This window comes from Hippopotamus amphibius, chromosome 17, assembly GCF_030028045.1.
Source record: "Hippopotamus amphibius kiboko isolate mHipAmp2 chromosome 17, mHipAmp2.hap2, whole genome shotgun sequence".
Classification (NCBI taxonomy): domain Eukaryota; kingdom Metazoa; phylum Chordata; class Mammalia; order Artiodactyla; family Hippopotamidae; genus Hippopotamus; species Hippopotamus amphibius.
This window is the reverse complement of record NC_080202.1, coordinates 6,883,773-6,905,028: the sequence shown is the minus strand read 5'-3', so window position 1 is coordinate 6,905,028 and position 21,256 is coordinate 6,883,773. Positions and strand designations below refer to the sequence as shown.

General features: G+C 52.6%; 1 protein-coding gene across 8 annotated transcripts in view; it reads right to left on the bottom strand.

The window, feature by feature from the left end:
* GAS7 (growth arrest specific 7) overlaps nucleotides 1-21,256 on the bottom strand; it is a 192,471-nt gene that overhangs the window by 30,142 nt on the left and 141,073 nt on the right. For 7 of the 8 annotated variants that reach the window (XM_057714434.1, XM_057714435.1, XM_057714437.1 and 4 more), the window contains 2 exons: nucleotides 11,494-11,579; nucleotides 2,591-2,644 (listed from right to left, as the gene is read on the bottom strand). In XM_057714434.1, the coding sequence (XP_057570417.1) occupies nucleotides 2,591-2,644; nucleotides 11,494-11,579 (140 nt within the window). The remainder of the gene's footprint in view (nucleotides 1-2,590; nucleotides 2,645-11,493; nucleotides 11,580-21,256) is intronic. The other variant, XM_057714436.1, reaches the window with a different exon arrangement.

The window sequence follows — 21,256 nt, the reverse complement described above, 5'->3', positions numbered from 1 at the left end:
CAGGAGTGTGGCTGGGGGGCTTCGCTGTCATCTTGTCTGGGAGCCTCCAGATTCTGATGCATCGCGCTGGTGCCGAGGGCTGTGAGCCGCCATGAGCGCCCGTCACTCCCGATCAAGCAGCCCACTCACTGCCAGCCCTGCCCGGGGCCCCACTGCTTCAAGTAGCCCACGTGTCTGCCTCCTCAGAACTTGTTTCAGGCCAGGGCGGGGGAGCTGGAGCGTCAGAATCAGGCTTGGTCCTTGCTTCTCGGCCACACTGTGAGCCAGGCCCGGATGGCTAGAGGCACCACCCACTGCCACGCTGGCCTGCGCATCTCTGCTCCTCGGGTCAGACTGCGTGAGAGGATGCTCACCCCTCCCCACACACCGGGGTGAGGGAAGCTTGGGCCCCAGCCTTCCCCCACCCCCCACCGCTCCCCGCAGCATCTCCTCCCGGGAAAACCAAGAGCTCTGCAGAGCTCAGAGGAAGGGGCTGCAGGGGGAGAGCGAGTGCTCCGTGGAAAGGAAAGAGCCGTGGTAGAGAGGTCTTCAGCGCCAGCGGCCGGCTGGCCAGGACGCCCATCTCCAGCCTGGAGATGAGAGGGCCACCTGGGCTGGCAATCAGCAGACCCAGGTTCAAGTCCAGGGCCCTGCTCCTCACTCACTCTGTGTCCCTCCTCCGTTTCCCCAGCAGAAAGTCCCCAAGGCTTGAGTGTATATTTAAAACCTCTGGGGGTGTTGGTTAACACAAGCTCTTCAGCCTCAGCCTCACCCCAGAGGGACCAACTGTAGCAATCTGCATTTTAAACAAGTATCCCCGAGGCTTCAGAGTTTGCAGGCCACCTCGGGAGAAGCACAGGTTCAGGGGGAAGGAGGAGGGCAGGCAGTGGAGCTGGGTGTCGCCAGGAGACCCAGGGCCACGTCCACGCCCAGCCCACTGGGACAAAGCCCCAAGCTCTGGCTGAAAGGCAGACCGGAGCGGCTCGGGCTGCACCCCGTGAGCTGGGCACCATCACCCAAGGGAGGCATAACACGCTGCTCTTCAGTTTTCACTTCCCTTATTCGCGGTCCTCTACAATGCTAATGTATTCCCTCTCGTGCACTTTCCCCTCTCTCACCCTATTTCAGGGAACTCTGGGGAGCTCCTGCCTTGCCCCAGGGCTTTCTGTGAACTGTGCCCCCGGGGCCTGCCCGTGCCCTGCCCATGAGCACCCGTAACAAGGAAGCTGCCTCTGGCCCGGGTCCCAGCCTTGGGAGGCACCTTCTACCGGGCCGCTGCCGGTGGGTAAGCGCCCAGGTCTCAAGTCCCAACGCTTCCCAGCTGTGTGACCTTGGGCGAGGTCCTGCTCTGTGCCTCAGTTTCCTCATCTGTAAACAGGGTGATGAGGGGACTAGTGTGAATTGAGCACCTACGGTGTGCCAGGCTGTTCTACGTGCTTTCCACGTACAGACGCACTCGGTGCCTACACCGTCCCTAGGGCGCGCACCGTCTCCTGTGCAGATGTGCACACTGAGACACAGAGAGGCTGGGAAACCTGTCCTGGGCTGCTTGTCCAGCTGGTGGGTGCTGTGCTGGCACTCTGGCTTCAGAGGCCAGGTTCCCAGTCCCCACACTGCCTTGGTCCAATCACCTCCCCTCCCACGGTGAGTAGAGAATGAAATGGGCGCTTGGAACCCTACTGGTGCCTACTAAATGCAGACACAGGGGCAGCAATTATGACTGTTATCATTGTTTGCCTACCACTTTTTCCTCCAAAGCAGAATCTGCAGCCTGCATGAGCCAGGTCAGGCTCCCCCCCTCCGCTTCCCTCTTCGTGGGGGTGTGCAGCACGGCAAGAATTGTGTAACAGAGCCTGAGAGAGCCTTTCCCTGGCCCCAGTGCTGCTGCCCTTGGGTCAAAACTCTAAAGCTAGAACCACACGTCTCCCGCCTCCAAGTTCTTGGCAGTTTGAGCAGATGGACAAGTCGTTTCTCTCTTTGGAGGGGGGCTGACATCCACTGTCCGCCTTCCCCGAGCAGGGGAATGATATGGGGCCCGGAGGCCTCCTCCTCAGCTTCCACGGTGGGGCTTGGTGGGGTTTTGGAAGAGCCCTGGGAGGCTGTCTGGCTACTTGAGGCAGAGGCTGCCTGCTTCCCCATCAGGAACTCCCAGGAACTCTATTCTTAGGGCGCGTTCTCCTCTTTCTCTTGCTTTTAACTCTGACGTCTTCCAGAAGTTACCCCACACAAAAGCCACCCCGCCATGGCTGTAATTTACATGTCACGTCACTTGCTCAGAGCACAGGCCACCCCCTCCAACCCACTCCTGCACACGCACCTTCCCCCCGGCCTGCCCTGCAAAAAATGGCTTCGGCATCATTCCAACCACCATCCTTCCACTTGCTTGCCCCGAGAGAAAAAGTGAAATAAGAAATGAACAGAAGAAGGGCCAGGAGCGGAGGAGGCAAGGGGAGAAACTTTGCCAACATCCAAGCTTCGGAACTTCCCAGATTCCAGGCTGGGCACTGCTTCCGCTCAGCGGTCTCCACTGCCATGGCAACAGCCCAGCTGTGGACCAGAGAGAGCCCCAGCTTGCCGCCCAACCTGCACGCGCACCACGGCAGCCGCTTACCGTGATGGTGTTTTCCTTGCTATGCTTTTTGCCTGGTGACGAGGATCCCAGGTTCTGGGGAGAGAGGGAAGAAACATCGTCAAAGCTGTTCTCCATATTGGACATCTCTCATTCGGGTTCCCTGAAGGTAGAGGGATTGGTTAAAAGCCCTGTGCCAGGTAAGTTCAGGGATGCTTCAGCTGCCATTAACTCCTAAGTCACCATATTCTGGGACAGGGCAGGCAGGAGCCTTCCATGCCCCGGTTTGAAGGCAAACTGGAGGAAGCCTCCAGCACAGGCTCTGAGAAAACTGCTCCAAAGCAGGTCTGCCTCCTCTTCCAGTCGGTGGTTGGGGGAGTTAACCCCTCAGCTGCCCTCTGCTGGTAAGTGGTTCTGCACGCTGCTTGCTGCCTTAACCTGCAGAATCCACCCGGGAGCAGAGAGTTAAGGCCGCCACCTCCGGCACCAGGGATTCAGAACATGACATCTTATTCTGAATCCCCCAGGTCCGACAAATCCCCCCCCCCCCCAAGATACGTGCCACGTGGACAGGGGTGTTCGGCCACCACCGTGACTTGTCACCCTCCTGTCCCTGATAGCAGGGAGGCTGTTTCAGCTTCCATTTGGACTTTGGGTGGGCTTTTTATGTCTTCCCTTTGCCAGAAAGAAAACCATCATCCCAAGGAGCCCGCAGGACCTCAGCAGCTTGCCCCAGACCTGGGAAGGTCCTGGGATGGAAAATTAAGGATTCCCAGCTGAAAACACCTCATTGGTCCTAAGAGCCTATGACCCTAAAGGGGAGAGTCAATTCTGGGTCTCCGTTGTCCCATCAGCAATTACATCAGGGACTTAACAGGGTCCCTGAGCAGGATGTGGGATGCCCACTCCTGTCCTGAACCACACGCTGAACTGGGAAGCAGGCTCGCCCCTAAGGCACTGCGGTGGTGTCACACGTGTGTCCTGGGACTCGTGGCCTTATTCTATCTCTAGTGGATTGGAAGGAAGTGGCTGCTAGGACTTTACAGAGAAAGGCCCAGAAGAAGCACGAAGGGGCTTCTCCGCGAGCCTCAGGGAACCAGCAGCCTCCATCCCCAGCCCAGCACAGCCCTGGACCACTCAGCACAATGAGTGTTTTGGGGCTGGGGGGTCAGCCACGGCCTTAGGAACCCACCTGCTCATCAGGCAAAATAAGGAGCTTGACAGAGTTCCTGCCCGTGGTCCCCTCATTCCCTAACTCCCCCCAGACCCACCCTCAGCCCCTTGCTTCCACCCAGACCTACTCTGGCCGGTAAGCAAAGTCAACCAATGAAAACTGACATCCCTGGACCGTCCACCTAAAAGGGACCTTTACATGTCATCATTTCACAGACAAGAAGATGACCTCGCTAGCCTTGACATCATGCCAAGTTAACTTGACTTCTTTGAGCCTCAGTTTCACCATCTGTCACCAATGATCCTTGAGCTCTGGAGTGCATCACAATTAGCTGAGGCATCTGCCCCCATCGGGTCCCCCACCTCCCAGAGCTGCTGGTACAGCAGGTCTCGGGGGTCCAGCGCCTTTGAGGCAGAGTCTGGGGGCCTCCACGGAGGACGTCTGCTCTGTCATTTCATCAAGGTCCCCAATTATGGCAGCTCTGCTAGCTGTCTGAACAGGCTCTGGGGCAACGTCAAGCTTGTGACCAACTATAGGTTCCTTAGACGTGTTTAACGCATCGACTCATCCAGCTTGGCCACTGTGGCCCCTCCCAAGCTATCAGTTCTGCCCCAGGGCACTTGCCAAGATTGGGCTTTCTGGGAGGAAGGCAGACTGAGGCTGCACTGCAGGGCCCGGGTACCAGCCTCTAAGGAGAAGAGACAGGCGCTGAGCTCTTCCTACAGGTTCATACACTCCCAGGATGGGGAAGGGGAACCCTTGGGATGGATTATTTTTGGCGGGAGGCTCACAAGATGTGGGATCTTAGTTCCCCAACCAGGGGTCAAACCCGTGCCCGCTGCATTGGAAGCACAGAGACCTAACCACTGGACTGCTAGGGAAGTCCCTGGGATGGATTCTGCAGTTTGCAGGGGTCTCCCTATCACAGACACACATCATCACCACCAGCACCACCACCGTGCTCCCATCCCACCTCCCAGGGAGGGCAACTGGTGCTCCAGCAGCCTTGGCAACAGCCTTCCAGTCTCTGTACCAATGCTGCTGCTGCTGTTGCTGCTGAAGAGGAGGAGGAGGAGGAGGAGGAGGAGAACTCTCAGAGGGAGGGTGCACCTGGAGAGCGCCTGCCCCGAGTGCTGCCTCGTGAGGCGGCCACACTGCAGGCATTTGACACACGTAATCTCGCTGATGCCTCACGACCCCAGCACGTTACTGGCACGGTCTTCATTTTATAGGTGAGGAAACCAAGGCTTGCAGACACTACTGTGTCCAGAGTCACAAGGCAGGTAAACAGAGGAAACTGATACCCAAGCCTGAATGACTTTTCTTTGTCTCCCGCTCTCTCTCCACTTTGAGACCTGGGACAATCTCTTGTTTTTGCAGGTGTCTCCGCAGGGCCAGGAAAGCATCTCCGTCGTCCACAAACATCGATTTGGGGGCCACCGTGTCTAAGGCTGTCTGGAACGAGGCTGGACACAGAGGTCACCCTCCTCCCTATAATGTGGGCCAGGACAGGAGTGCCAGGGATAGCATGGGTGGGAGGGGGATGTTCTAAGTGTGGGTGCTGGTCTCTGCCCTCCCAGCTGTGCAGCTGCAGTCAGTGCTGCACACGGGGGTCACAGGCGCCTCCAGGCGGTCTCACGCTCTGTGTTTGCTGCTGATGACCTGTGCCCATTATTCGAATGTCACACACATAAATATATAGCCCACGCAGGCATATGCACATACACATATAGACACACCACACACACACACACACACACACACACACACACACACACACACACACACACACACACACACAGCACTCCAATGAAAGGGCCCAGAAGGAACAACACCTCAGTCACAGTGAGAACACCTACTGCACAGACGTGGTTTCTAATACGATTCCCCACCAAAGGGGACCCGGTTGCTTGGTGGATTGGCTAATTCCAAATGCCAGGTGGACCTGGAACACCTGCGCCGGGAGGTAAGAAAGTGCTTTACGAATGATGTGACGTAACAGAAGGCCACAGACGCCAGCTCAAAGGGGCTCCCACAAGCCAAATCTGGGAAAAACCACCCCTGGGAAACCCCAGTGTCAAAGACCCAGGCCACGGTCATCAGGGATGCTCAAAGCTCCAAGTGCAAAGGCTGTTAGGAAACAACGTGCACGTGGCCCAACCCTATCACCCCACAGGTCTAATACATACCCATCAGATGATATTAACGAATTATATCATGTTATGTCTTCACCCTCAGACACACATTCCGAAAATATTTACAGTTAAAACAATACATGACGGGCTCCCTAGGTGACGCAGTGGTTAAGAATCCACCTGACAATGCAGGGCACACGGGTTCGATCCCTGCTCCAGGAAGATCCCACATGCCGCGGAACAAGTAAGCCCGTGCGCCACAACTATTGAGGCTGCGCTTTAGAGCCCGTGAGCCACAACTACTGAGCCCACATGCCACACCTACTGAAGCCCATGTGCCTAGAGCCCGTGGCCAACAAAGCCACCGCAATGAGAAGCCCGCATACTGCAACAAAGTGCAGCCTCTGCTCTCCGCAACTAGAGAAAGCCCACACGCAGCAACGAAGACCCAAAGCAGCCAATAAATAAATGAATAAATGAATACATAAAATGAATGAATGAATGAATGAATGAATAAGTAAATAAATAAAAAAGAATCCAGTGGGGAGTTAGGGAGAGGTGATAGGAGTTTAAATGAAACAAAATTGGCTGAACAATTGAAGTTAAACGATTGGTCCCTGGTCCTTTATTATAATATTCCTTCTACTCTTATAAATGTTTACAAATGTCCATAACAAAAGTTTGTTTCTTAATTTCCTTTTCCTATGATTCTAGAAGATTTTTCTCCTCTTTTTAACAACCCCTCCCTAGCCTGGTTTCCTGGCCTCGCCTGGGCTGCTCTGCTGTCACCCTGAGGACCCACTGAGGGTGGTGACAGATGAGGCAGTGCCCGGGAGATGGTGGTGGTCATTCCCAGCTGATTCAGCGAGCCCCCAACTCTGCAGTGTCTTCTTGACCCTGTCTCCTTCCTTACCCAGTGAAGAGTCTGGGACCCACTCCCTCAGCAGGTGGGACCCAGTGTGAAACCTCTCAGTGGCTCCCAGCACTGGTAGGACAAAACCCAAGCTCCTCACAGCAGCCTTGAGGACTCCTCCAGCCTCCCCTTCTGCCCTCCCCACGCCTGCTAACACAGTGAACCACAGCCCCACTCGGCCTCCACGGCCTCTTTGAAATCCTGCCTCTAGGCATCCACACATGCTGTTCCCTCCAGCTGGAATGCTATTCCCCTACCACCACCTCTTTACCAAGCTAAACCCTTGCTCATCTTTCCAGTCTTAGCTTTTCTTAAAAAGCCCCTCCCCGACATTTCCACCACCACCCGGTTAGGTCCTCAAAGCACACACTCCCTCCAGCCCCATCACTGCCGAAATGAAATCAACACTCATCTCTTTCTCCAGTCCTAGCTATTAACCTCCATCAAGACAAGGGCTGGACTTCCTAGGTGGCGCAGTGGTTAAGAATCCACCTGCCAATGCAGGGGACACGGGTTCGATCCCTGCTCTGGGAAGATTCCACATGTCACGGAGCAACTAAGCTCATGTGCCACAATTATTGAGCCTGTGCTCTAGAGCCTGTGAGCCACAACTATTGAGCCCATGTGCTGCAACTATTGAAGCCCATGCACCTAGAGTCTGTGCTCCACAACAAGAGAAGACACTGCAATGAGGAGCCTGCACACCACAATGAAGAGCAGCCCCCGCTTTCAGCAACTAGAGCGAGCCCGTGTGCAGCAATGAAGACCCAACACAGCCAATAAATAAATAAAAAAAAAAAAATTAAAAAAAAAAGAGCTACCAAGCCATGAACAGATATGGAAGAATTTAAAAAAAAAAAAAAAAGACAAGGGCTACACCTGTCTACGACTCAGCAAAGAAACAGATACTCAACAGAACACGTGCTATCTGAAAAGCTGGGTGGGGCGGGGCAGCCCCATTACGTAAAAGACCTCTCAGAATCTCACCTCTTTCTCCATCTCACACTGCCTTCCCCAACAGGTCCCTTACGTTTCCAAGCTCTTAGTCCCGTTCCCTGCTATGTCTGAAGACAGCCTTCGGGGGCGGGGGGTGGGGGGGTGGGGAGCCGTTCTTGGGAATCTAAAACAGTTGAAAGGTGGGTCACAAAAGGGCTTGGGCTCTGGTGGGCAGGTTCCCTGCCCTCCTCATGCCTGTGCAGGGTGTGAGGGGGGCTCAACACCACCCTCGCCCCGGGCGGGCGGGCGGGCAGGCCGGCAGGGGACGGGCTCAGATGAGCTTCTGCCAAAGCCAGCAAAACTATCCTCAGCCCCTGACCCCCAATCTCGGATCAGGTGGGCCCCATGCATCCAACACCCAGGCAGCCCGCCCCAGGGCTGCAGACTTGCCATCCTCCGCTGGGTGGCACCAGATCACCATCACCCGTGCAGGGGAGGAGAGGGTTGGCATCCCACCCCTGGGCACCCAACCATCAGTCCCGCCCAGGACGATACAGACATACTCCTGGTTTCCATGGTGATCAGATATGCCCCCCACCCGCCCAGCATTCTAATGTTCCTGACCAGCTTGCTCAAGGAGGGGGCAGGTAGCAGAAAAAGAGCACAGCAGGGGTGTGATCCCCAGCCCGGCATCTCACGTGGCCACGCGTGCATTCCTTCGTTCACTCATTCATTCTTTCTTTCAATATTATTAGGGGACAACTGTCACTAACTGACAGCCTGTGATGAGTCAGTAAATCCTATGCACGAAGTGTGCTGTGTATACTCTGGGGACCATCTGTCAGTAGTGCTCTCTGTAAATATCAACCCTTCTTAACCCATTTCTATGACTGGCCTCTGGCACCTTTGAGGACAGCCAGCTCTGCAGGTTCACAAACCCTTTCACAGCCTAGAAGGCTAGTGTTCTACCTTACAGTTCTGGGAACTGGTGAACAAATGCATAATTGCTCTCTCCACGTACTGCACTGTTTATTTCTGTTCCTTTGATGACACCATGCCCTCTTGATGTTCCCACCCAAAAGGAATCCACTGGACTCCACCAGTCCTGAAGCGGTGCCCAGGCCTCGGTCTCCAGAGCTGACCTTCCCTGCATCTCCAGTAATCTCGCCTCTAACTCCTTGTTTTATAATGCCTTCTCTAAAAGTGAAACGTATTCATTTTAGGAAATTTAAAAAATACTAAAAAGCCTAAAGAAAATAAAAACCACCTTAGACCAAGGTTTCTCTACCTCAGCACCAATTATCTTTTCACATTGGGTAATTCTTTGTTGTGGGGGCCGTCCTGTGCCTCCTGGGATGCTTAGGGACATCCCTGCTCCACCCCCACCCCTGACGAAATGCCAGTAGCACCCCCTGCCCAGCTGTGACAACCAAAATATCTCCAAACATTGCCAAACGTCCCTTGATTGAGAACTGGGCAGAAACACCACGAATGCTCAGGTTTATTTTTTCTTCCAGTCACCTGTCTTCACGTATGGATAGATTTCCTCCTCCCAAATAAGACTGACCAGACATGCAGTTCTGGTCTGCTTTTTTCACTCAATATACGGTCTCAGCATGTTCCTGAATCATAACATTTTCTTCAGAAGAAGGCGTTTTCATGGCTGCATGGTCTCATCGGCCAGACAGGTGTTCAGTGCCATCACTCATTTTACGCATCCCCTGTTGTTGGACAATTAGGTTGGGTCCAGGGTGGCAGGGCTGTCGACAGTGTTGAGTGATCAGCCTCATACACAGATCTGATCCCTGAGTGCATCCCAAGAACAGACATCGGAAGGGAAATTCCTGGGTCAAAGGCTTACAGCAACACACCGTCCAACTGGCTTCCCAGGAGGTTATGTGTATCAGAATACATTTTGCTTTAAATGGCTAAGTTAACAGCTTCACAGTATTTTGGGATGGAGAGAGCCACATTCCATTAGGGAAGAAAAGAAGAATAATGGGTCGGGGGAGGCAGGGGGGTTGTTTCCAATATCCTCCCTCATGATGCCCAGAGTGGACCAGCTTTTCTAGTTGCTGGGAAACCACAGCAGAACTTGAGCTGACGTCTTAAGAAAACACTTAAGTTAGGTGGCAAATAAGCTACATTGCAAGCGGACTGACAGAGGCTGTGTTGAGAGGGGAGCTCTGCAGGAAACACGCAGAGCCAGGGCCGTGATGTGTGCCGTGAGTGTGGGGGTGGCGGCGACACACGTGTTGGCATGAGTCACTGTGCCCGGACCCTTGCCTGTCAGGGCATGGTCCCCCCTCTTCCCCCACCGCATCAGCAGCCTTACCCAGGGGCTCGTTAGAAACAGAGAACCTCCGGCCCCTCCCCAGACCTCCTGTATCAGAACCTGCATTCTGGGGTGGGGGGAATGAATTGGGAGATTGGGATACCAAATTGTACACTCTACATATATGCAGTTTATCGTATGTTAACTGTATCTCAATAAAAGTTCTTAAAAAAAAAAAAAAAAGAATCGGCATTCTAACACAAGGCCTGGGAGATGTGTAAGTCCATCAACACGGAAGGAGCCTTGGTCCACCCAGATGTCCCAATCCTCTTCCAGAGTTTGAACTGAACCGACCTGGTCCCAATGGCCAGCCTCCTAAGAACACAATTAGGTTTCTGAGGTTTAACCCTCTTGCCGGCATGAAAGCTAAGTCTCACACTGGAGCCGACCATTGTCACAGAGCGCATGGTCTCTCTTTCAGTGACTGGCACACAATCCACTGTTGTTGACAACAGGCAGCTACTGTTATCACATCATCACCACCACCACCACCACCACCAGCATCCTTGGGGCCTGGCATCTGCACTCCTGGAAAGGGCTGCTTTGGAGGCTTCTGCTTAGGGGCATCTTCTGGGTAATTCATGGATGTACCACAATGGACCAGTCCTCAGTTTCTTAGACACAGCTTAATGCCACTGGAAGAACCTGGCATCAGGTCCAGTCTGACCACCTGGGAATCGTGTCAACCTGCCCGAGTCACTTAACCGGTCTGAGACTCTGTGACCTCATCTGTCACATGGGAATTGTACTGACACCTCCCTCCTGCATTTGCACAAGGGTCAGCTGAGATGACAAAGGAGAACGCCGCGTGGGAATCTTAAAACACACTCCCATGTCCCTCCACCCCGTGGCTGCCGCTCTGCTAGGTGGTTAAATGTGATCAAGTGTCTGACTCAGTTCCATTCTGGGTGAAGTCCGGGGGTGGGAAAGGGGCATGCAGAAAAGGAAAATGGCCTGGCCTTATCCATATTCTTAAAGCGCTGGGAAATCTGGGCTCTGTATTAGGAATCCAGACAGTGGGATGGAACCCTCTGCCCCAGGAACAGTTACAATCCCATCACCATCACCCCATCAAGACCTTCCTCAACTTCTAGGGAATTCCCTGTCGATCCAGTGGTTAGGACTCCATGCTTCCACTGCAGGGGGCACAGGTTTGATCCCTGGTCAGAGAACTAAGATCCCGCGTGCCATGAGGTGTGGCCAAAAAAACCCCAAACCAAACCAAATCAAACCAAACCAAACCAAAAAAAATCCATCTTCAACTTCTAGAGAAAAACAAACCAAAATCACCTGCTCTCCCACAATCACGGAATGACCCAGATACCGACCACTTTCTACCTGGGGCAGGAATGGGCCGTAGCCACCTGGACCCCTATGGAGTCCCCGTCCTAATGACACCTCCCTGGGCCTGCCTAAATGGCTACCCCTACCTCCCGGAACAGGACCCCTTACCTGGGAATCACCGGTGGATTTTCGGACACTCATGTGGGCAGTCTCGGGAGGGTGCGCTGGGGTCCCTGACGTGTGGTATCCATTCACTGCGGGGACAGAAACACCGCTCAGATGCTGCGCTGGCCACAGACAGGCCCCTCCGACCTTGCAGACCACAGGGGCAGCTGCAGCCCCTTCTCCCACCTCACTGCCTGGTTCTGAGGGGTCTTACATGGCCAGGACCACCTCTTGGGATCTCACTCGTCATCTGCAGAGCTGGAGATGGAATGAGAGCATCTCTCTAGTCCCCAGCACCCAACTACCTATCTCTTGGGGGACCGAGTTTCTTTTTGAACCAGAGAAGAAGAGAAAGATGCTTCGTAGGAGGTGAGGTCATCACAGTCCAACAGCCATCGCTGAAAATACCTCATCAGCTGTGGTCAGTGGTGCCGATCAAGGTTCCAATCTCTCTACAGTCAGATGGCTCCACCCCCATCTTCCTACACCTACCCCCCCGCCCCAAGGAACTTCTCCCTGAGGACCTTCTCACCCTCACCCACTGGAACGTAAGTATAATGGAAAGAGAACTGGCTTTACTGCTTTCCGTGAAATTTGGCTTTGCCAATTAATAGCCAGGGGATTATATGGCATCCTTCTTGACTCCCGGTTTTCCTAAAGTTTAACAACAACAAAAAAATTCAAGGCTCTAAAATTCTATCCCTATGACACTCACTCATGCTCCCAACATGAGCTGATACACCTGCTCTTCAAGGGGGGATGGGGAGCCCTGGTTTGTAGCATTTGCCAATTTCTGTGGCCTCAAGGTTCCCACTGGGGTCAATTTGAAGCCCCAGACACTGCTGCCTGGCCCTGACATCACACGCACACACCTCGGCCCACGCACTCTCAGTTCCCAGTGGCGGCACTGCCCTCTCACGGATATAGTTCCGTGAGCCTCAGCATCTGTAGCTGTAAAATGCGGACAGGTCTACCTAGTCTCCCTCTACTTTGTTGGGATGAAAATCCAACGAGACGATACCTGCAAAAGGGGTCTGTAAGTTATAAAGCACTTCATGAAAAGAGAGGGGAGGGATGGAGAGAGGGAAGGTCACGGTTTCTGCTCCTGAATCTACTGGTCTTGAACCCCAAGCCTGCATGATCTCTGGACACCAGGAAAGCATGCCATCCTCATGCCCCAGGCTTGGAGGATTTGCCACAACACAGACAACTGTGGGTCAGCCTGGAGAGAGACGCACAGACCAACGAACAGTTCTTGCTGACGGAGCCCTACAGGGAGGGCGGAGGTAAAGGAGGAGCGGCTGAAATGACTACCACCTACCCATTCCCAGGGCAAGGGCTGGGGGCAAGCAATGGGGTGTGAAGGCCACCCCGTGGAGAACCTTTCTCTTGCTGCAGGGGTGCCCCCCATTCTCCCCCAACTGCAGCGAAAAGTCCAGGGCCACCTGTGAATAGAGGCACACTCAAGCAGACTCTTGTGGGTAGCTGGGTTTCTCCCAATCTGCCCGCTGGCCGGATACTCCGGAAGAAGGATGGGCACAGACACACCAGGACAACAAAACACTGGCCACGGAGCTGGCCCCCAGGGCAGCGGTTTAGGGACGCGAGGAGAAACAACGCATTAACCCCATGCGGCCAGCCACACTCCTGGTCTAAACCCAGGACCCTCGACAGGCTGCTCAGCTGCTGATTCTACTCAGGAGTCCTCTACGTAAAGCAGGGTGGGGAGGGAGCGCCAGGATTCCAGGGGCGTCATTGAATGCTGAGGCCACAGAGGAGGGTCTACTCAGGTCAGCGCAGGCCATGCCAGGAAAGGCACTAGACTGGCGGTAAACACAGCGCACAAGGCAGCATGACACTGGAGCAGTTTTACTTATCAAGGAGCGCTGAAACGGATAAAACACAAATGCTGGAGAACCTGAAGACAACAGTAGGAAACCTTCACATACTGCTGTCAGTCTAGGACAGATTCGTGGACAAAAGTCAGGATGCGGAATATCTCGGTCATTTAATGTAAAAGGCTGATTGAACTAGATGAATTAAACATCATACCCTATAAACAGAGATAATGTCTTTTACCAAGAAGCCATGGAACATGAAAAAAAAAAAAAGTTGGGCCTATTTGAGCCACAAATAAAGTATCCATAAGTTGCAAAAGGCATAAATAACACCAGACCCATTCTCTGACCAGAAAGCAGTAAAAGTAGATACTAACAATGAAAGAACAAATGTACAAGGTCCCTATCCCCCTAGACTCCCAAACACTTGGAAATTTGAGAACACGCCCTCTTAAGCAGTCTCAGGTCAAAGAGGAATTTAAAACTATAATTACACAATATTTTGAAAATAATGAGGAAGAACCTATCCAAATGAATGGGATAGAGCCTGAATTATATTTGGAGGAAAATCCGTAGCCTTAATGATTTCATTACCAAAGCCAAGAGAACAAAAGTAAATGGACTTAAAAAAAAAAAAAAAAAGTAAATGGACTAAACATTCAACTTAAGAATTTAGGGAAAAAAAAATTTTTAAGCCAATAAAATAAAGGAAAACATGAGAAAAGGATGTAAATTTGGCAAGAGAAATTAATGAGTTAGGACACAGGATATTATTTGCAACCCTGGCTGGTTCAGGGCGGGGAGTGGAGAGGGGGAGAGAGAGGGAGAAGGATTAAATAAGCGATTAAAAAAGGCAGATCAGCCTAATTTGAGAGAGAAAACTCAAATGCTTAGACTTAGGAATTAGAGAACAAACATCTGCACAGCAGTTTTTTTTTTTTAATGCAAGAGCATATGATTTTTAATTCTATGCTAATAAATACAAAACTTTCCAGAAGATTCAAATGATCAAAATGGTTTCAAAGGATACCAGAAACACCAAAATGAGTAAAACCTTTGAAAAATGACCTCCCCTCCAAAAGGCGCCAGACCCAGATGGTTTTACAGGCAAAGTGGTTCAAACTCTTCAAAGAAACACGCAGGCCCAGACTGCACAGTACAGAAACACCCAGGGAGTTTCCCAGTTATTATACAAAGCCAGCATTGCCCTAATCCTAAAAATCTACCAATGACAACAACGAAAATGGAACCACAGTTCAGTTGATTATGAAAATGAAATATGTAGGTTCTTACCTGCACAGGCCTTAGTGTAGAACCAGTCCCTACCTTTGATGGTACTGGGTCCCTGTAACCCAAGGTGGTCCCCATCTTCTCGAGGGCAAGGGTGCCCTCCCGACCCCCGCTTTCTCTTTCCACAGCACCTCAAAAGTGCACCCTCAGCACACGGTCCTCCTGTCTGCAGCCTCCCCCAGCTGGTGGCCCCCACGCTAACGGCTGCCAGGAGCCGTCTAACACAGTGGCATTTGCCCCTAATCCATCCTCTTGTTTTCACTTCAGTTCTGGTCTGTCAGCTGTTGGCTAATTACTGCTCATGTCAAAACAATTACTGGGAAAGAAAAAATAATTTTCCATTCAACCATTTCTCCCCACACAGCAGCTTTCCTCTGACACCCTGCCTCACTGCATTTCACTTCAACAGTCCCGGTACCTTTGGAAAAGTCACCCGTGGGGATCTGAACAGTTACAGCTCACCCACGACGGTCCTGAGGGGCATCCCACGCTGCTGGGCCCCAGCTTACCGAGGGTGAGACCCACACCAAATGAGGCCAGAGGCGGGTGCTTTAGGGGCTTCCAGCCTCCCAGGGGGAAACATAAAATAAAACAGGGTCGAGGATCACTCATGACTGTAAGGACCATAGTTCAGCTGGGGATATAAGAAAAAAGTGTAGAATACCAAATTCAGCTGTTTTCAAGATAAGAAAAGGGAACAGAAAGCTCTATCTAGTAACTTTAGTAACTTCAAATACAAATACAAAAACAGGCACATATTTCATTCCTCTTTATGGGCAGTTAAGCAAACAAAGAGACGCCTCGGGAGATATGAGAAGGGGCCAGACATTTGGTAGAAAGGAGAAGTCATTTGCCGGTGGGGAGGGGAGTGAGTGGATAAAAAACGGAAAATAAGAAGCATAGAAAGAGTTGTCGAGGGAGACCAACAGGGAACTGCCAGCATCACCCACTGCCCAGAATCCACCCTCCCTACAGCTTGGACTCCATTCCCCAGCTCCGATCCAACAGGTAAGACAGTCCATCCTCCAAGCCCCACTGTCCAGGTCCTGTTCTCTAAAAAACCCCAAAGTGCTTCCCTGGTGATGGAGTGGTTAAGAATCTGCCTGCCAATGCAGGGGACATGGGTTCAAGCCCTGGGCCAGGAAAAATATCCCACAGCTAAGCCCGTGCACCACAACTACGGAGCCTGCGCTCTAGGGCCCACAAGCCACAACTACTGAGCCCACGTACTGCAACTACTGAGCTCACGTGCTGCAACTACTGAGCCCACGTGCCACAACCACTGAGCCCATGTGCCACAACCACTGAAGCCTGCGCACCTAGAGCCAATGCTCCACAACAAGAAAAGGCACCACAATGAGAAGCCTGTGCACCACATGAAGAGTAGCCCCCGGTCTCCACAACTACAGAAAGCCTGTGCACAGCAACAAAGACCCAACGCAGCCAATAAAAAAAAAAAAGACCCAAAGACAAAACTTATTTTTCCAATCACGAAAGATCAGCCCTGGACACCTTCCTTCTGCCTCCCGTGGGTCTGGCCTCATCTCCCTTCTCTCTGGATAAACAAGTAACTTCCTTCCTCAATGCAATGAGAGCCCCAGGGTCCTTGTTCTGGAAATCCTTCTTCCTTCCCTTCTATCACATGTAAGCCTGGCGGAATGGAGTGTCTCCCCAGGCACGTGATGCAACCACCAGTTCTGCACGACGTTCCTCATAAGTGTTCCTCAGTGAAAGTACAGGGCAGGGTCTGATGGCCCAAAGAGTCTGGGACAAAATGCTCCCCTTATTCAGATTTAACTTGGTTTGTTTACAGTCGGCCTTTTAAAACATGCTGACGTGCACTGTGAGTCTCAATCAAGGCAGCAGCGTGGCAGTCCCACACTTACAGGGGCAAAGAACCCGGATGGGGGCAGGAAAGCAGGGGTACCGTGGAACCCACTTTGGGAAATGCAGCTGGGGCCGCTGGAAAGCAGGTTTTGACGTCAGGCTACCGAGGCGAACACCGGAGCCGGACCTGTGCGCAGCACCTCTGAAGGCACAGCAGGCACCATTCCCGCCTGCTGCCCCGCCACGCTCTGCGAGGCCTTGGAAGGATGCTCTTTGCTGTCTTCACCTTCCCAGGTGTGAGCTGCGTCTGCCCGGGTCTGCTTAGGGGAGTGGTTTTACACTTACAGACTTCTGGTCTGGAAATCCTTCTGCTCTTGACATTTCTGTCCGGCTGCCCATCCCCACTGCCTCCCTGGTTGTCTAAGATGTAAACTGTATCCCCCCCAAAGAGAACTCACAATACATGTGTCCGTGGTCATGGAGGGCTGGAAACCTGCATCTATTCTCCAGGGTGTCAAATGCTAAACAGGCCTTTGTAAAGGCCCGGGGCCTCAGCCAACAGGAACACGTTTCTAAAGGAACGGGCCATCCCCTACAGCCTTCCCTGGGGTCAGCCGTGATTCCTAGTTGAGGGCCACGGAAGGCGCTCTGTGCCTGGCAACTTGCTAATTCTGCAGTGGGCAAGGGTGCCTGATTGCTCCTACATGGGAGGGGACGGCTGCTCGGGGCTTCCTGATCTGGAGAAGGAAGTGTGGTATGGGTGAGGCCCTGGGTACCCTGTCCTGGGGAGCTCTGCTCAGGGGAAGCGCAGCTGTCTGTCTGCACAGACTCCAGACCCAAAGGCAAGCCCTCCCTGATCAGCAACAGAACTCACTTCCCTGCGACCCCGGCCTCCCTGGGCTGTCGGAGGCAGGCTGTTTATCCAAGCATGAGTCCTCAGTGGAGTCAGGCCCCAGGCTGGCCAAAGCCAGCAAATGAACACAGGTTTCTGACACCTCCACTTCCAGGCCAACTCAGTAAGAGATGGATTTCCTCCATCCCAAAGGGAAACACAAATGCACATTCAATGCACATCCAGGCCCAGAAGCTCAGAAAGGGATTCACTCTCCACACCTGCCCAGCCTGGTCTGATAGGGCAGCCACTAGTCACAGGTGGCTATTCAAATTCTAACAAGTTAAATCGAAATAAAATCTACATGCAGGGTGGTACCCAGGATGGGATCCTAGGAAAGAAGGAAGATGATACTGAAAAAGTTGGTGAAATCGAACGATATCTAATTTAGTTAATAATACTGTACAACATTGATTTCTTAGTTTTGACAAGTTGACCACGGTTATGTAAGACATTAACACTGGGGGAAACTGAGTAAAGAATATATAAGAACTGTCTGTATTGTCTTCACAACTTTTTTGTGAACCTAAAATTATTCCAAAATTTGAAGAGTACTAAGTAAGTTAAATAAAATTAAAAATGCATTCCTCAGGCACAGCAGACACACTTCAAGTACCCAGGAGCCACATGTGGCCAGCGGCTACCATACTGGATGGTGTAGATGCAGAACATTTCTATTAGTGCAGAAAGTTCTAGGGGACAGAAGTGGTCTATGCTGGCATCCACTGTACCCAGTAACTCATAGCTGAAACTCCAAGAACCTCATTTTTCACTCGTCTTTTCTTTCCATCTGCCTGTTACTATTTCTCTCCATATAAATCATTACTGCTATACTGCATATTAAACCAGCCCAAAGATGGTTTTTAATACGTGCAGTAGTTACTGAATAGAGCCTTCGGTATTCTGTTTGGGTTTCAAGTTGACTTACGTGGACCTCCCCCAAAAAGCCTGGCACGAAATGCCTCCAATAAAGTCACCGAACAAACACAGCTCCCACTGGGATCCGAGAGCAAGCCACGCAGGGGAATTCCTGGGCCCAGTGCAGACCCCAACATTCAAAGAGTGGAATCCCATTTGTGCGGGGTGCTGGGTGTGTTTCCAGATCTCTCCCCAGCTGGTGCCTTGGCTGGCTGTGCTTCAGGCATCGGACAAACCAGCACTAAGAAGAACAAATTGGCCCTGTTCGTGGGTGGCCCTTCCAACCCTCTCCGGAAGCTCGACTCAAAAGTAAACCTGAGCCCCAAGGGTAAACCCTCCACCTCTCTGCCTCCTTGAAGGGGAGCTGCCTAAGCTTGGCTTGGCCAGGTGCATTTGTGCTTCCTGCCCACATTCTTCCTGACCTGTTTTCCCATGATCTTCAGGAACAGCCATGTGGGATGCCCGCAGCCAATAAATGTAGTTGCTTTTCTTCCACATCATCCTTACCCCACCCCGCCCCAACCTGGCAGGTAACTACCTCCAGCCCCATCACTGCTAACCATGAGTTGCCCAATTGCTTCAAGAAGGCAGCTTCCCAGGAAGACAAGACACCTCCACTGCATTTCACTCTTACCCCATCCCAACCATCATGTTCAGAATGAAATCCCAACACCTTCGCCTGGGTCCCTGCTGCCTCCCCTCCCCTTATCACCTACCACCCTCCTTCTTGTCCCCCACCCTCCAGCCACACTGGCCTGCTTTCTGTTCTCAAACATGCCAAGGTCACTCCTGCCCCAGGGCCTTTGCACTAGCTGTTCCCTGGCCCAGAACACTCCACCATGACCCTCCACACATACTGTCTTCTCCTTGTCTTTAACGCTTGACCTAAATGTCACTTCCTCACTAAGGCCGTCCCTAATGCCACTGTCACACACTCTGTCCCGCTGCCCATGCAATGAACATCTGACGTTTTTCATGTCTGCTTGTTTGTCCAACTTTCCCACCAGAATGTAGGCTCCCGGGAGCAGGGACCCCACAGGTCTGGCTTGTCTGTGGCTGGATCCCCAGGACTGAGAACAACGTCTGGCATCTTTTTTGAATGAAAAGGTTTGCAGCTCCATCACTGATGCTTTGCAGAAGCAGGAGCGGAACAAAAGGGGCTGAGATCCAGGGCCCTGAGTGGTCTCCAGGCGAGGCGCCCACTGCCCCAGGATGAGAACGGTCGGCTTTGGAAGCAACCTTATGTCTTCATCAAGTCTATTTATCTCCCCACAATAAAATTCAATCTCCTGAAAGCTGCTTATAAAACTGAAGGAAAGAATGGCGAGAAAAACCCTAACGCTCGCCTGTAGAGAGAAATACCAACATGGCTATTCTTTTATTCTTTTGATAGAAGATTCCGTTCAAAAACCAGAAAAGAAGATGTCAAAATATCAGGGATCCTGCTATAGCCTTACTAGTGGGTTCTCTTTGCTTCCATCCTAGAGGGTGGATGGTGAGTTGATGTGTGTGTTCACACCCCCAGTGTCCAGAGGCCCACAAATCACAACCATGCAGGGCTGCACAGGACCTCAGCCGTGGTCTTCCTCCCACTCATAAACGGGCAACGTGAGGCCCGGCAAGGAGAAGGGGTGTGTCCAAGGCCCCAGTCTACGGAGTTGCAAATTTCACTAACCTACGATGTCACTGATTATGACAGGCACCCTTATTTTAAGTACGACTGAGAAAGAAAAAAAAGATGCTTCTAGTTAGGCTAGGCTACACCATTGATTTCCAAGATATTAAAACTGGGAAACAAAACGTGGGTCTGAGAATCAATGAGCTGGGGCTGCTTCCCACTGCCGTAGGTTGTGGTCCAACATCCAACCCCCAAGCAGGACTGAGCTGAGGTTCTGAGTCCTTCTAGAACAGAGCTTCCAACCCCGGCGCTACTGGCATGTGGAGCTGGACAGCCCTGGGCGGTGCAGCTGTGCTGTCCTGTGCACCGCAGGATGTGTACCAGCCTCCCTGGCCTCTACCCACCAGGTGCCTGTAGCTCCTTTCCCCACGGGTGACAGCCAAGAATGTCCCCTGGAAGGCAAAATCACCCCGGAGTTGAGAACCCCTGCACTAGAGCCAGGGACGCTTAAGAAGTCTGTACATGTGATGCAGACACACCCACACACACACAAGGACAGACATCGAGTTCAATGGGGTCTGCAGCTCAGGTCTTCTCTGAGCTGACGTGTAATCTCCAAAGGGGAAGAGAGGAGACAGGATTTCCAACTGTTTTTGACTAGAAAGCCCTTTCTGGCAGACCTGGGATCCCAGAGACGTGGGAAGCAGGAGCCCTAAGCCCCTGGGGGTGGGGGCAGAGGAGGGACAGTCGGGGGCCACACAGTCTGCCTAATGCCTTGGCCACCGTGGCAATTCTCATCCCTGGATCTGACCTTCTCCACCATCTCCCACCCCTCTTGGCCCCTCAGAGTCCGGGCACCCAGCGCAGCGCTGGGTGAACACGGCTCTTATGCTGGCTGTGAAGGCAGGAATGTGTCACGCCAAGGCCTCTAGGCTGGTGGCCTGAGCCAGCTCCTCCCAGCCCTCCTTCTGGGGGATGGCCCCACCAACAGCAAAGAGGGGACAGGATGCTGCTGGGGATGGTGCCAGGGACAATAGGCTTTGGAGACGTGACCCCATTGACTCGGAGGGCAAGTGTCCCGGTCAGCCTTGGCAGCCCAGTGTAACAGGCTGCACAGGGTGACAGGCTGGGCAGTGGTCACCTACCATCTCACACACCCCAGCCTCCCCCTGCCTGTGTCACAGCCTGTCCTGCTCCGTGGACCCCCCTGGCTGGAAAAGACAGCTGGGATTTCTTTCTAGCATCTGGGTGGCCAGGAGCTAGCCAGGATAGAGGGCCACACCTCACATTATTCACACCAGCATTTCTATTGTTCAGAAAACACAAATACAGCAACAAAAGACAAGGCACCATGCCGGGAAAGGCCTATTGTCATATGACAGC